The 15,563-nt window shown below is 42.6% G+C and overlaps 1 protein-coding gene across 1 annotated transcript; it reads right to left on the reverse strand.

Annotated features, from left to right (window-relative positions):
* Nucleotides 1-12,128: 12,128 nt before the first annotated feature.
* Nucleotides 12,129-14,849, reverse strand: OTUD1 (OTU deubiquitinase 1). The gene has a single exon (XM_069006648.1). The coding sequence runs from the start codon at nucleotides 14,644-14,646 to the stop codon at nucleotides 13,351-13,353; it is 1,296 nt and encodes a 431-aa protein (XP_068862749.1). The 5' UTR covers nucleotides 14,647-14,849; the 3' UTR covers nucleotides 12,129-13,350.
* Between the last annotated feature and the right edge of the window lie 714 nt (nucleotides 14,850-15,563).

The raw sequence follows: 15,563 nt of genomic DNA on the forward strand, positions 1-15,563 counted from the left end.
CAGGTTTCTCAAAGACCCATCCAGCCTGGTTTTGCAGGGATGAGGCATCCACAACTTCTCTTGGTAACCTGTTCTATGTCTCACCATCCTCATAAGAATTTATTCCTTATATTTAATCTAAACCTATTCTCTTTCAGTTTCAAGCCATTGCCTCTTGCCCTGTCATTACATGCCCTTGTAAAAAGTTGCTCTTCATCTTTCCTGTGGGCCCCCTTTAGGTACTGGGAGGCTGCTATACAATCTCCCAGGAGCCTTCTCTTCTCCAGACTGAACAGCCCCAACTCTCTAAGCCTGCCCTCATACGGGAGGTATTCCAGCCCTCTGATCACCTTTGTCACCATCTTCCAGATTCATTCCAGCAGGCCCACATCCTTCTTATGTTGAGGACCTCAGAGCTGGAGGCAGTACCTGAGATGGGGTCTCATGAGAGCAGAGTAGAGGGGCAGAACCCCCTCCCCCAACCTGCTAGCCATGCAGGTCCTTTTGATACAGCCCATTTGGCTCATTTGGCTTTCTGGGCTGCAAGTGCCCATTGCTGTCTTATGCCCAGCCTCTCACCCACCAACATCCCCAAATCCTTCTCAGGGCTGCTTTGTCCAACCTGTGTTTGTGCTTGGGATTGCCCTGACCCAGGTGCAGGACCTTGCATGTAGCCTTGTAGCACTTCATGAGGTTCTCACCTTATGTAAGCTAATTCTGTGAGAAAGTTGTTCCTTGCTTCTCTGATAAGCATTAATTGAGCAAGAGCAGTTGCATGACTGTCACAGCCATGAGCCACTGATGAAGCTGTGGATAAAGCTGTGATACTGCAGGAATCTTAAGTTACAGTTACCAGTCAGGATGAAAATTTTATAGGGTGCCATGTAGTCTACAAAATGATTCAAACGAAGAAGAATTTTCAGTGTAACACAGCTTTTCAAAACCATAAAGTAATATGCACCTCACAAAATGCCACATTTCCAAAGGGTGGAGAGGCATCATAGCCTGTCAGACCTCATGTTTCCAGGGAGCGATAACTAAGACACAAGTAAGCTCACCAACTGCTCAATACACTCGGGTGTCTCACTCACCTCCTTTCAGATCAAGCTGCAGGCTCTGGATCATCAGGATAGTTGGTGGGCTGATTTGTCTGCAGTGTCTGCAGCTCTGATCTCTCCAGCAATGCAAGCAAAGCAGAACATGATGTTAAAATCACCTTTGTTACAGCTTTTGGCAGTTACCAGTGACTATGCAATGAACTTAAGTAATTTAGAACTGTAGAGTTTTAGAAAAAGCAGGTCTTAAAATAATAAAAAAGTCATCAGACCTTTGTGCTGCTGCCTAAGCCTCCTTGCCCCTGAGTCAGGACAGAGCTGAGCTTTGCCAAGCCTGTGCAGAACCAGCCCTGCCACAGCAGCTTCTCTCATCTACCTACTCTCTGCCTTACACTACAGCCTTTCTGCCAACAGCACTGGGATTTGTAATGATATGAAGGTTTGTGTATGCATTCAAACTTGTAATTTGTTTAACCTGCTCAAGAAAACAAGAGGAAGACAACTTTGTTCCAAATGACCGCTAGTTCCTACTAGGATATCACCAGTAAAAACAAGCCTTGCTGTTAATAAGATGTGTTGCTATGTCCTTTTGAAAAACAGCAGTCGCTCTGTGACTCAGGGGCTTTAGATCCAACATTACTGGGACACATGCTGTGAAAAGTGGTAATTGCCACTGGGAGTGATGCATGCTGCAAGGGAGAGGGAACAGGCATTGCGATCAGAGGACAATGACAGGTTGGCAAAAGGACAGGGAGAAGGGGCTGAGAGGGCGTTGTGGTTTAACACCAGCCAGCAGCTAAGTACCACAGAGCCATTCGCTCACTCCCCCACCAGCAGGATGTGGGAGAGAATCGGAAGAGTAAAAGTGAGAAAACTCGTGGGTTGAGATAAAGACAGTTTTATAGGAAAAGCAGAAGCCATACATGCAAGCAAAGCAAAACAGGGAATTAATTCACTGCTTCCCATGGGCAGGTAGGTGTGTTCAGCCATCTCCAGGAGATCAGGGCCCCATCACATGCAATGGTGACTTGGGAAGACAAACTCCACCACTCCAAACGTCCTCCCCTCCATCCTTCTTCCCCCCACTTTATATACTGAGCATGACATTCTATAATATAGGATATTCCTGTGGTCAGCTGGGGTCACCTCTCCTGGCTGTGTCTCCTCCCAGCTTTCCAAGCACCCCCAACCCCCTCCCTGGCATGGCAGTACAAGAAGTACAAAAGGCCTTGATGCTGTGCAAGCACTGCTGTCCAGTAACAAATATCTCTCTATTATCAACACTCTTTTCAGTACAAACCTAAAACACAGTCCCATATTAGTCACTTTGAAGAAAATTAACTCTACCCCAGCCAGAAGCAGTACAGACAGTAAGAGCAAAGTTAAAGGTAATGCAGCAGAGAGAGGTGGGAATACTGGTGGAACAGTGACAGGCCTGCCTGGGACAGTGGGGAGTGAAAGTCACATTTTTCAAACAGCCAGAGAAAAAAACCAATTTTTGCATGTGCATTAGGGCTGCATTTTGACCTTAGAATTTACACGTGACTTTGAGAACAGTCAAATTCCTCCTAAACCTTCAGGGCGGGAGGGGGGAACGGGGAGGGGAACCACCCAAAAAACCCCCAACACCTCAACAGAACCAAGTTTACATGTTTCACAGAAATATGACTGTAGAACATCCATTAATTTAAACCACCCTTCTGAGCTCAGCAGTTGTAGTGTAGGTGGGAGGTGACGATTCAGATCTTTGAGTTCCAAGAACTGGCAAAGCGGGCAAGTCATATTAGCTTGGGGCTGGAAAGCAGCTGTTATGTAATTCCCTCTCATCTCCACCAGAACTGCTGAGAAGTGGTTTATGTTATTTACAACTGCTATAACATTTTCCTGCTTGTAGTCACCATGGCTTCCTATTAAAAAGTAATTTGGTTATATATGGAAGTTTTATATGTAATATAGTATCTTTAACTCTTTCCCGGGGCTACATTCTCCTCATACAATTATTGCAGCTTGATATTGCAAGATTGTTGCATGGCAGCTATGCACAGAGTAATACCTTCAAACCAGGTCTACAGAGTTAAATCCCTAAAAACTGACCTATGCTTCCAAGTGTTGACAATGAACCTTGTCAGAGTGCCCAGGACCTTGTCCATGCACTGGGGAGAGAGCAAAACAGCTCTGGGACTCAGCATCCTATGCACCTGCTTCAGAGACCTGCCTTTTCCTTCTACCAAAGGAGCACCATTCTGTGATGCTGCTGCCCCTGCTGAGCTCAACAGCCTCTCTGCACAGCACTGTGTTCTACAGAGCAAACATTCCCCAAAGGACTAGCACAGTAATTTTCTTTCTTCATCTCACAGGGCAGCATAGAAGGAAGACAAGTCAAAAATGGCATTTCAAACATTGTACAGGTGATGATTGACCTTCCATACAGCTGTAGCTATTACATTCTCCCTTTCAAAGATTTTCTTTCAGGAATCTGTGTAAACAGACTCTGCATTTAATTCCTCATCAGCAATAACTAGAGGCAAGGGATGATCTTTCAGGAGGGTGACAAGGTTCAGGGTTTTGCTGGGATGAACTAGCCCAGCAGTGCAGCAGCAAAGAGCTCAAATAAGCTCCATTCTCAATTATTTTTTCCCCTAAAGAAATTAAATCTGGAAATTTACAATAAAGCATATAAGAACAAGAAATGTCATATTTTTATAACATCCTACTCACATATTTCCCATTCAGAATTCCCTTACTATTTATCAAACTTAACCCAGCTGTAAACACTTACTTTAAAAGCCTATAAAGGTGAAATTAATACTCCTTTACAAACATACTTTTCACAGCTCTGTGCTTGAATTACACCATAAAGGTTGTGCAATCAAATGAAAATTTCTAAAATATATTTTGGACTTGACTCCCAAGAAACAAGATCTCTCTTCATATTTAATCTCTAGGTGGGAAATGTGTTGCAAAAACATATAAAATGCATTTTTTATGCCAATGAAACAAAGGCAAAGTTGTAAGTGAGATATAAAACCCATGGGTCAGGCCAATGGAAAGCAGAGCTGCCTTACATGCTGCACTTTCATCTCAGAGACAGACACATTGCTTCCACTTTTGTTGGCACATTTTTGTTGGCCCTCTCTTCAGAGCATTTAGCAAATGCATCAGCATGTACTCAATACAAGAAATATTTAACCAGAATAAGGCTTTCTAAAGGAGGCTTTCAGTCTGAAACTACTTTTTCCAAGTGTTAGTCCTTTTAGTAGTGAGAGACCAGAAATCCATTCCTAACCTTTTTGGTGTGTATATAAACATTTTTGTCGATTTATTTTATTGAATTTTTTTCTTTCTCATCCACAATCCCTACAGATATCTGTATGCAAAAAAAAAAATCTATACACAAGGCCCGGACTTAAATGACCGCTTCCTAACGCTGTCCATGTCATTAATTGTTGTCTTCCCTGATGGGGGAGACATGTAGATTTTTGCCAGGAGAAAAAAGGAGAGTGGGACTTCATGCTTCTCAGTCTCCAGATAGGTGTTTACTAATTGTTATCTAAGGAGTACAAGCCACTGGCATGGCTTAGACATAGCACAGAGCAGAGAATGCAGCAAGAAGACAACTTACCAAGATTTCACAGCTTTTTAAAGGTAAATTACCCAATGAAAACTTAAAACACAAGATATTTTCACTTTTTTACTATGTCCAACAAGTTCCTAAATCACGTAGACAGGAACTGCGGAATTCTGTGTCCAATCATCCCAAACCACTATTGCTTCAAAATATGGAGTTAGTGAAGAAGGAGAAAGAAGATTTTAACTACAACTTATCCTCCATTTTGAGGTTTTCTACTTCTATCTATTTACTATGCAAATAGACCTAAAAACTCTAAATTTTTCACCCTGTGATAATATCACATAGTATTCTATCACCTAATTCACACCATTGTAGATTAAAATTCTTCTCAGAGGCTAGGCAAATTTTCCCATGGGCAGAGGTCAAAAACAGTACTGTCCAAGGTAAAACCTTTCAAAACAGGCAGTGAAATATTCTCTGCATTCTAGGTTCCCACAGCTTCCCTTAAAAAAAAAAAAAAAAAAAAAAAAAAAAAAAAAAAAAAAGGAAGTTAAAATGTCCATGTCAAGGATTTCAGGTGTTTTTTTCTTGGTTTTAAGCAGTCATGGAACATTCCCTACCATAAGGTGCTACCCTCCTTTCCTTTCTAGCTTTAACACTGGAAACAATTCCCAGTATTTCCTCCCTATGCTATGGGAATAAACACTCGAAGTTTATGAGGGGATTAAATACATAATGGTGATAGTAAACAGACTGAAATAAATATTCAAGCAGAAGATAAATCTGAATCCAGAACTGAATTTGGTAGAAAACCTGTGGCATCCCACTGAAAATTTCCATGTGACCAAATGTCTGTAGCATTTTTAGAGCTGTAAAATGCCTCAGTGGCTAGTTATAAACTCCTTGCGGTATATTTATAGTTCATAGAAAAAATAAATTTAAAAAGTAAGTATAACTGACTTGGCAGAGATTTGTACTTTTTTCTTTGAGAACTGAGTGAACAAAGAGATAGAACTGATTCCATGTTCCAGTGGTGTACAATTTCTTTTTCCTCACACTTCATACTAGACAGGAGTGATACAAGACACCAACGGGATATGCTGGAGCACAGGTTTCTCTACACAGACAGCACCTGCCTCTTGTCTGCCTCGTCCATCAATATCAAGTGACCCAAAGAGAAATGATACAGCTGCGGGCTGGCAAGAGCATAATCCAGAGAGCAGAGATAAAGCTCAGAGGCTTGAGGAAGCACCAAAAGTCTTAGCAGAGATTAACTCAATCCCTTGACTGAAGTAGAGCATCTACTATTACCTACTTGGTCTCCCAGGGCAGAAGCCTGGTTGGCAGAATGATTTCCTGTAGATATTAGAGCTGAGGCCACTGCCAAGGTTCTTGTTATATAACCTGTCCCTGTGACGATGGCTCCTCACACACACAGCCTACTCAGAGCAGCTTCCCTTGGGGTTTTGGTTGTAAAAGTTTACATTCTTTTGGGGTTTTGTTTGCCATTTTTGTCTGGGTTTTTTTAGGTTTTGTTTGTTTGAAATTGTCACAATTTCAGTGTGACAATAAAGTGTTTTGAAGAACATATGTACTACGGTATCCCAACAGCCCCCTTAGCAATAACATGTTTGGTGAAGCTTTCCACAGTTATTATTTCTCTGCAAAAGCCTCTTTAATTTACCTAACAGAGCCCAGTGTTGTCTTATTTATCTGTTTTGGAACATGTTTGTCTCTGGCCAGAGCTAGACAAGAGAAAGAATCTGATTACATAAATTCTATCAAATAGCTGTATTTTTTACTGTTTGGTATAATTTCTAGCAATTTCAGATGTTACACAGCCTCTTCAGGGCAACCGCTGTAAAATACTAACTAAAAATGGAAATCTACCAGGAATCACATTCACGTGAATGATTCACATGAATTATCGTGAATACATCCAAAAGGACAGCTACCTAATTGCCAAAACATCCATAAATATTTACTTCCTGATAAGTAAGATAATGTGCATGCAAAAAAATTTAAAAACTAAAAGCAAAATAAATAAATGGAGATTAAGTTTTCAAATACCTATAAAGCATGTGCTGTTAAAATGCTGCTTCCCATCCAAGTCTCAGTGGGACTGCAGCTTTGCTGAGCCAAATGCTCTCCAGTATAACAGGCAGTTTTTTAGCCAACTGTTTATTCACCACTTTTATAGGTATAAATCTGAAGTAAAAAAACTTATTTTACATGTATTCAACTTATCAGTTCAGGAAGAACACAGGCCACATGCACAAACATTCCGTACCTAAAACCAAAGCTCTCTTTCACTGGCTATTACAAAGGTGGGAGATAAATGAAAAAAAAAGCAATTACTTCTAAAAGCAAAACATTATTTTCTTTTTAATCTACCAGTATTGGTCTCTTGTGTCTCCATCCTGAGTGTAGCAAAAATGTAACTTGTTGTAAGATAACATTATTACTTCATTAAGAAATAAAAAATTCAATTGCATTAAAGCTTTTACATCAGCAGTCACAATGCTGATCTATAAGCTGACATAACCATCTTTCAGAGCAAAACAAGTCCTTTCACAACCACTTCATTTTGGGCACCACCTTTCCCTCAATTATACATAAACAGCAAAACAGCTGTCAACTCATAAACTCACTCAAATGTTCTATTTAATTAGGTTTGGGTTTATAGCATAACTGCTTTCTAAGGTTAATCCTGAATAGGCATATGATTGACAATCAACAAAAATTACCATTAAAAGAAATTTAAAAATTGAAGATAGAGTTTGCAAAAGTAATAGGAATTGTGTTAGTAATTATTGGGACAATAATTTTATCATTGCTCCTTAAACCACAAAATGCAAGGTCAGTCCCTGTGAGTAACCCAATCCAGTGGAGCTGAAGTTTGTCAGGAAAGCAAACAAATCATATAAACACATTAGTTAGCTGCTTAATTGCTTGGTCATATCTCAATCTTTAAGTCACATGGAAGACAGGCAATTTAGATATAAAACATACTGGTTTGTTTATTTACAAAGGGAGTACATTTTGGCCACAGGCTCTCCCTAAAAAATACCAAAAGAAGCTCAGTTGGAGTTCCAAAGATCATGTTATTTCTAAAAGCAGACATCTAAACTTGAGTACAGCATCAGCAATGGGAAGAAATATTGCACTCAGTGATATTGGGTTAAATTGACAGAGTTTACCAAATTCCAAATCCCACTCAGAGATCTGAAATCATTATTTTCTTGCCCAGAAATGTTGGTTAGTTAAACAGCAGGAAAATGAAGTTTAGCTGTCAGCAAAAATAGAAGTTTTTTGCAGGAAAAATGATGGATCCTTGTACCTGTGAAAATAATAGTTTTGCTAATGTAATTATGGATTAATTTTTTTAAAAAAAAGGTATTTCAGCATATTTCAGCATTATTTGAGTCTCAAAAATCTGTTAACATGTTTTATATGATTTTTAAAATTACATCAATCTTTGCAAACCATTTTGATTTTCAACCATGCTTTAAGTATTTGAAATTCAGTAATAGAAGTTCACAGGCAAGAAAAACGCCATGTCTTTGTCTATTAAATCCTTCCCACTTTTTAATGAGTGTTGCATCCCTTCCTTCATTCACAGCCTCCAAAATCTTGTCAGTACAGGAACTCCATAACTATACCCCAAGGAGGAGCAGCAGTGATCCTGAAGCTGTCACCAGCCCAAGGGCACAGTGAGTCAGGGTCACCCTGCCAGGGATGTGGTTGAACAAGGGAGATGAAAGGATAGAAGGCGACCTGGGCCCCTTCCCAACCAGATCCCAGTTCCAACTTTCCTCCTACAATTGTCTTCTTCCTTGCAGATGCCACTCTGTACACAGCTTCACTGTGCTACAGCACTGAAGGTTCAAACACTATTAACCATGCCTCGTAAGAAGAACACAGTAGGTTTTTTTTCTACAACTTCCAGTAGAAACCTATGAAGTAAAATAGGATTAAAAGCATAATGGTTTAAAAATGCACACTAAAAATGCAGGAAATGCCATTTTTTAAGAACACACAAGAAAGATGTGTTCTACTCATCCATATGTACATGCATCATGCTACTACAACTGCACACTCATCTTTTTCCCAGAGAAGGCTGATCTTACTCAGTAATTAGGACAAATTCATGAGAAGATGGAATAATAACCACTCATGCCACAGAAACCTGGAACTTGACAGTGGTTTATTTCCATTCATTTCCAGTCTGAATACCATGTATGGGTTTCCTTGTATAAACAGATTTTAAATACTAACTCCAGAAAAAAATGGCTGAAGTACAATATATTACTGCATTGCTGTATCTTTTTATCCATTAATACTATAAACTCGCTGTAAAAAAGATTATAAATTAAAACTGAACAGGAAATATGAAAGACACTTTTTTCAACTGAAACACACATAAATGTTACAAATCGGCCTGTATGTTAGTAAAAATTCAAAGTTTAAATTTTTCTGCTTCTTTTAAAAAGTTCTGATGACTACACAATTGCATTTGGCAGAGGTGATGTCCTTTCAAACAGTTACTCACCATCTCACTGCATGCTGCATATTTTCACACAACCATGCAATTCTGGAATGGGACAATCTTTTTAACACTGAGGCTCAGGAATTTTTTCATTTCACACCATTTTGCACCAACATCCTAGGAACACTTATCATTGCATATCAATAAACTGCTGGATAAATATGAAAGAGTATAAGCAAATTATAGGCAAAAAACAGGTAATGATAGGTACTTGTCAGTTGTGAAATATTTGTCATCATTTTCTGCTTGGATTTAGAATCTATGCATGAGCACACTGACAAATCACTAAAACAAAATTGAAATTTTGTCCTCAAAAATCCTATCAACTAATTCCGACATCATAAAAGCAAAAGCAGACAGAAATACTTGTATTCAGGTGATTTTGTACATGTATAAGGAGTACTGAAATACACCTTTATTTACAAGTGGCATTAATGCAACAGATTTATTTTGCACACATGTAATGTACCAGCAATACAATAGGTCAGATAAAACCCCGTAGCTGGCGTTAGACAACTTCTGTGTGTCCTAAGAAAGTTGCTAAGTACAAAGTGTCATCCTTTTCTGAAGAGCAAGACCTTGACTGAGATGAAAAACAACCAAAACTTCACAAATCTTCCCTCTCCTACTTGCCCATCACCCTTATTTTGGGATTCATTCATTGCAAACCAATTCAGCTCTTGCAAACGTTGCTTTGTGTAATAAAGTCTGTTCAAAACACATGAGAATTTTAACATATCCCATACACATTTAGTGACAGAATGTCATAGTCTTGGCAACCTAAGGAACTCCTGAAATGAAGCATCCAACCTGTCAACTAATTCACAATTGTTATAAAATACAGGCAAAGATGGCATCACAAAGCTTCTGCTCCCACAGACCAAAGTTCCCATTTGCTCGGTTTTGAATTAAAGCATTTTCTACCTGACTTACAGAACCATACAAGTGGCATATTGAAAATCAAGCTCTTGTTCTGACTTATTTTCAATAATAAAAAGTCTGTTGACTAAAGTCCCCAGACAGGTCTAAGGATTAGCTGGGTTATGCAAGTGATTAGCCAAGGTTAAAATAATGAGGCACTGAAATTATGATCCAGGACAGTATTTGTCCTTCCCTTGTTACTGGAATTGTTGAACAGAGGACAGTAAGGGAAAACTTGCATCTACCTCTGCTTTTGCTGGTGGCAAGTGACAATGTTACAGGGAGTTTTGTAAAGCTCTGTCCACATTAGGATACCTGCTTCCATAAAATTATTCCATGAAACTGCCTCTACTCCTGTTTAAGCAAGATACCACTAGCTTGCATCTGAACCCCATGTCTCAGCTGAACTTTAAACACCACAGCTATTAAAAAAAAAATCACTTTCAATGTGCCAAAACATCTGAAGTGCCATTTCTGTAATTTCCTTTTAGACACAGTATATAATGCAAGCTGCAAAAAACAAGTGCCTTGTTACACTCTTCAGCAACACACCCTCAATGTCTTTGCAAACTAGTTCAACAAGTAACCCAGTTTTTTCAAATTCCTTAAAGTTATCTGCATGCCCCTATGACTCATGCAGTAGATAAATTGCTGAGGAGCTCCATGGGAACCCATCCCAGGGTCCTGCACAGTTCATTTTTAACACTACTTTATTTATTTGTGATGTTTTAATATCATTTTTATTGCAGAGAGTGAACACTATGCTGTACCAATCCTTTCCACTTAGCTTACTGAGCATTTCTAAGGTTTGTGCTGCAAAACAGAACAAAATTTGTGATCACAATTCATGATACAACTGAAAATGGTAACTTCAGAAGACCTAAAGTAAGTGTGTTTGGGGTTTTTTTGAAAGTTTGGGATATTCACAACTTTGAATGAATTAATCCTATCCAACCCAAAACCTAAGCAGCCTGGATACAATGTTTTTAATCAGTCAACATTCCACTAGTAGTTACTGATGCTGTATCAAGAGTTTCATGTTCAGTCACGGGAGTAGCCATTTTCCCCACAAACTACCTCTTTTCCTTCTGAACACATCCACGACTGCATCTTTGCCTTGCTGTCACCTCAGAACTCGGCTTTCCAAAGATTCAGTGGTTAAGCAGTAGCAGACTAGAAAGACTGGAGGTTTTCCACCGTTTGCACTTCAAAGAAAAAGCACAACTGTGTGTAAAGAAAATGGGCAAAAATATTATATTTACCAATATTTTGAAAAAAACATAGTATTTAAATCTGCTCTTTGTACCACATAAACCAGTAACAAATACATACAAAATCAGTCCTGCAGCTCTTTATCACATGTGCTCAATTAAGACTGATGCATTTCAACTATGTAGTTACTTTTTAATCCTGACTTTAACTGAGTACCCTTCTGTTGTTTAAGGACGGGGCCTTCTACTATTCTGAGATCAGGGACTGATTTGTAAACATGTTTTAACAACTTGCAAGGAACTTCCATCTTGTGAGGGGAATAAAAAGCTGTATTTCCTTACAACATTACTTCTATTCATGTAACAAGAGGGTGCCAAGGTATCACCAGTAACAGAACAAATCTCAGGCAAGTTTGGGGCTAACTGCAGAATGGAGGCTCCCAAAGACCAATGTCCAAGCCCAAGTGTGCACAGTCCAGCAGAGAGCTGGCTCACCACCAACCCTGGTGTCACCAGCTCATGTACTGTGCTTGAGAACACCTCTTCTAAGGCATGTTAATACACAAAATCGTTTCTCATTGGCAAACAGATATACTAAGATCTCTTGCAGTAAGAATCTAGTTACAGATACTCAATTGTCTTCAAATGCTTGCATTTCTGTCTTTCACATATTGACAGACACCAGAATTATCAGTGGTTCACATTTGTAAAGTACTATGCCCCTTCTTCCCACATCGTAATAGGGGAGACTAAGGCAGAGAAGCCAAACAAAAGGTCCTGTGAACCCACCCACAATTCCTCCCTACACCAGGAATGCACAGGATAGCAAAAAAGAGCACAAGTAAAATTATATTCTTTATTCATTCCATTTTAGCTGTGAATATTCCTATTATACAAATACAGTAGAAATTCCAAAATCACAATATATTACAAAATAAAAAAGTACAAACTGCATTACTTAATAAATAGATCTAACAAGTTAATCAGAAAGTAGAAGAGACAGAATTCATATTGGAAACATTTAAATGTTTGACCCAGCAAACCATACAAACCTCAATTTAAGTATTTTTTTTTCTTCTAAACCATAATGTAGAATACCATTCCTGATTTCTTGATTAGAAAATAAAGTCAAGTGAATAAAATGTTGTGATCAGATAATGATTTGTTGGTGAAACACCAGTGCCAAAAAAAGAAGCAGGGCTTATACAAAAGACACCAAAACCCCAGAAACAAGAACACAAACACTGAGGTGCAGCCAAGGCAATTACTGCCAAAGCAGGAGACTATTATCTAGTCACAACATTCTATTGCAAGTTAATGTTCTGTTATTATAGATAAATAATATAAATGGAGCAGAGGGTGAGCCAACCAGGCAACAAGAGGCCAGTTTACTCAAAACAGTAATTAAATACAGAAGAGTCAATTGCTCCCTGCACTGTTCATGTGTAGCTGTAAGCTGCATTCCAACTGGCTCAAAGGACCTGTTCTGTGCTCCAGGCAGAGAAAGCAACTGTTCCTAAAAGCAGTCTGTTCTTACTTTGCTGCACTCTTACAAAGGCCATTCTTTTAACTTTGCAAGAAAATACCCACAATAGTTTCATCAGCTAGGGGGGTCAGTTTGACATCAACCTCATTTGGTAAAAATATAAGGTTTATGGGTAAAAAACACAGCAAAAAATAGCTGTTACATCATAAGCCGTATTTACAAAAACTGTTTACAAACGTTTTTGGCTGTACAGCTGAAAGCCAGATACTAATGTAAGATGTAGAAGATGGAGGTAACAGTTTAAAAATAGTGTGCAAAAAATACATTCTTATAGAAAATAGACAGTGGGAAGGGGAGACACAAACATACACAGAGAAATCTGCTTGCAAATAACCCGAGGCTAAGTTTTTACAAGAGAATATTACAAATACGTCTGTATTTATCCCCCACAATCTACAGTCCTTCTCAGTCTGTGGTGCTGCTGCTTCATTAAGGATTAAGGCATCACCATCACAGCCAGCACACCTTCTCTCTGTCAGTCCCTGCAGCAAAGCTCCCAGCCTGCGGCCCAGGCAGTCTCACGAGCAGGCGTTCTGCTCAATGTACATCTTGGACAAGGACACTGCCATGGACTTGGCCAGCTCCTCATCCCGTCTGCGCTGTACCTGAGTCTGTCTGCACCACGCCTCGTACTCTGGGTTGGGGCACATGCGGTCCAGCACAGCATCGTAGTGCCCATTGCTAAGCCAGCTCAGCCAGATACTGGGCCGTGTCGGGTCCTCGGGCCCCAGGTAGTGAACCATGGTGGAAACGGTGGGGCTCTCGGGCCGGCCGCCCGTGGTGAGGTGGATGTTCACGTTCAGCATCTGCCCCATGGCCAGCAGCTCCGGGTAGCCGGCCCAGGCCCCGTCCTGGGCGGCGCCGATGAGGAACTCTCCCACGTCGCCCTCGATGATGGGGTTGAAGTGGTCCAGGTGGTCGGCGATGTAGTGCACGGTCTGCTCGCGGAGCTCGCCGTGCAGCCGCTGGTCCCCGTACACCGCCTTGCAGACGGCGCGGTACAGGCAGTTCCCGTCGGGGATTATGTGGAAGCGGAACCGGCCCTTCTGCCGCAGGTACTTGTCCTGCTTCTCCACCTCGGCCAGGTACAGCGCCAGCTTCTCGCTGCGCTCCGCTCTGCCGCCGGGCCCCCGCCGCACGTCGGGCCCCGCCGCCTCCTCCTCCTCCTCGCAGGGCGCGGGGCCGCTGGGCTGCGCGGGGCCCCCGCTCCGCTCCGCGGGGCCGCAGCCGGGGGCCAGCCCGGGCTGGGCGCCGGCGGCCGCCGCCTGCAGCGCCTGGCAGTGCTCGCTGAGCCGCAGGCTACGGTTGCTGGGCTCCTCGGCGGCGGCCTCGCCGTCGCCCCCGGCCTGCCGCACGCTCTCCAGGATGCCCTCCAGCCAGGCGCGGCTGCGCGGCGAGCCCGGCACCAGCTCTCCGGCGGCCTCGGCGCGCTGCACGATGCGGATGGGCACGATCCGCTCCAGCGGCCGCCGGCGGCTGACGGTGACCTGCGCGCAGGAGCTGAACTGCGGGCCGCCCGCCGGCCGCCCGGCCGGGCCCGCCGCGGGGCCGCTCGGCATCACCTCCAGGCAGGACGAGAAGGCGGGCATGGCGGCGGCGCTGCTGCTGCCCCCCGCGGGAACGAAGCTGTCCTTGCCGGAGCTCTCAGCGGCCGCGTTCGGGCCCGCGGCGTCGGCGGCGCTCGGTGCCTCCGCGGCGGAGGGTCCCGGCGACAAGGAGACCTTGAAGACGGCGGCGGAGCTCGGCGAGGCCGCGGCGGCTGCTGCGGTCGCGCCCGCCGGGTAGTGGGTGATCACGGAGCTGTAGAGCTGCATCCTCGGCTCCCCGCGGGCGGCGCTTTATAGGCGGCGCCGCCGTCGGAGCTGGGGCGGGGAGCGGCAGCGGGGGCCGCGCTGGGGCTGCCGAGGAGGATGAACCGCCCGGGTAAAAATAAACAAGGGCATCACTGCTCTGCCCCGCCCCGCCCGGGCCCCGCGGCCGCGGCAATTCCGACTGCGCCACCGGCCCGGCCCCCCCGCGGGCTCCGGCCCTTCTGGAAGCTGCGGGAGCGCGGGAGGGGGGCGGGGCTGCCCGGCACGTCAGCGAGCACCGCCCAGCTCCTGCCTACGTGTGATCGGTGTCGCGGTTCCTCACTTGCGGCTCGGGCAGGAATAATAATCATTATATCCATTCGGTTTCGGAATGTCCCAGGCACAAGCTGGTGTGTGTCCATCTGTAGTCCCACTCTGGGAAATGCACTGCATGTATACAAACACGTGTGATATAAACCAGGACATATTAACAGGAGAGATGCGGTCCGAAATAGGGGTCTCATCAAGATCATTGATAATTGGTTTATTAATACCTGTAGCACCTTGAAATTAAGCCATGTTTCTAGCCTCAGTGCGGTATAAATAAAGTCATGCCTAAGCCTTTGTCCATGGATGACGATGTGGTCTCTACACGCTCGATTTGATTACGTTCTGACAGGCATGCTGACTGAGAAACACCAGTTTACACTATGATCAAATATTAACACAGACAGTCGTTCTTAAAAAATGCGGGGAAAGGTATTGACATAGGCAAGTTCAAAGTGATACTTTAAAACAATTCTGGATTCCATCCCACAGCCTCAAATATCTTCAGGAAAGTTTTAGTAACTCAAGCAGATTCCAGAACTTTAAAAACAAACAGACAAACAAACAGAAAACTCTTTATTTGAATATTCTGAAAAAATTATTTTCCTCATTCC

The sequence above is a fragment of the Aphelocoma coerulescens genome, chromosome 2, assembly GCF_041296385.1.
Source record: "Aphelocoma coerulescens isolate FSJ_1873_10779 chromosome 2, UR_Acoe_1.0, whole genome shotgun sequence".
NCBI classification, from domain to species: Eukaryota; Metazoa; Chordata; class Aves; order Passeriformes; family Corvidae; genus Aphelocoma; species Aphelocoma coerulescens.

What these genes read in the sequence shown, in the direction of transcription:
- OTUD1 (XM_069006648.1), bottom strand. Translation starts at nt 14,646, where the DNA reads ATGCAGCTCTACAGCTCCGTGATCACCCACTACCCGGCGGGCGCGACC.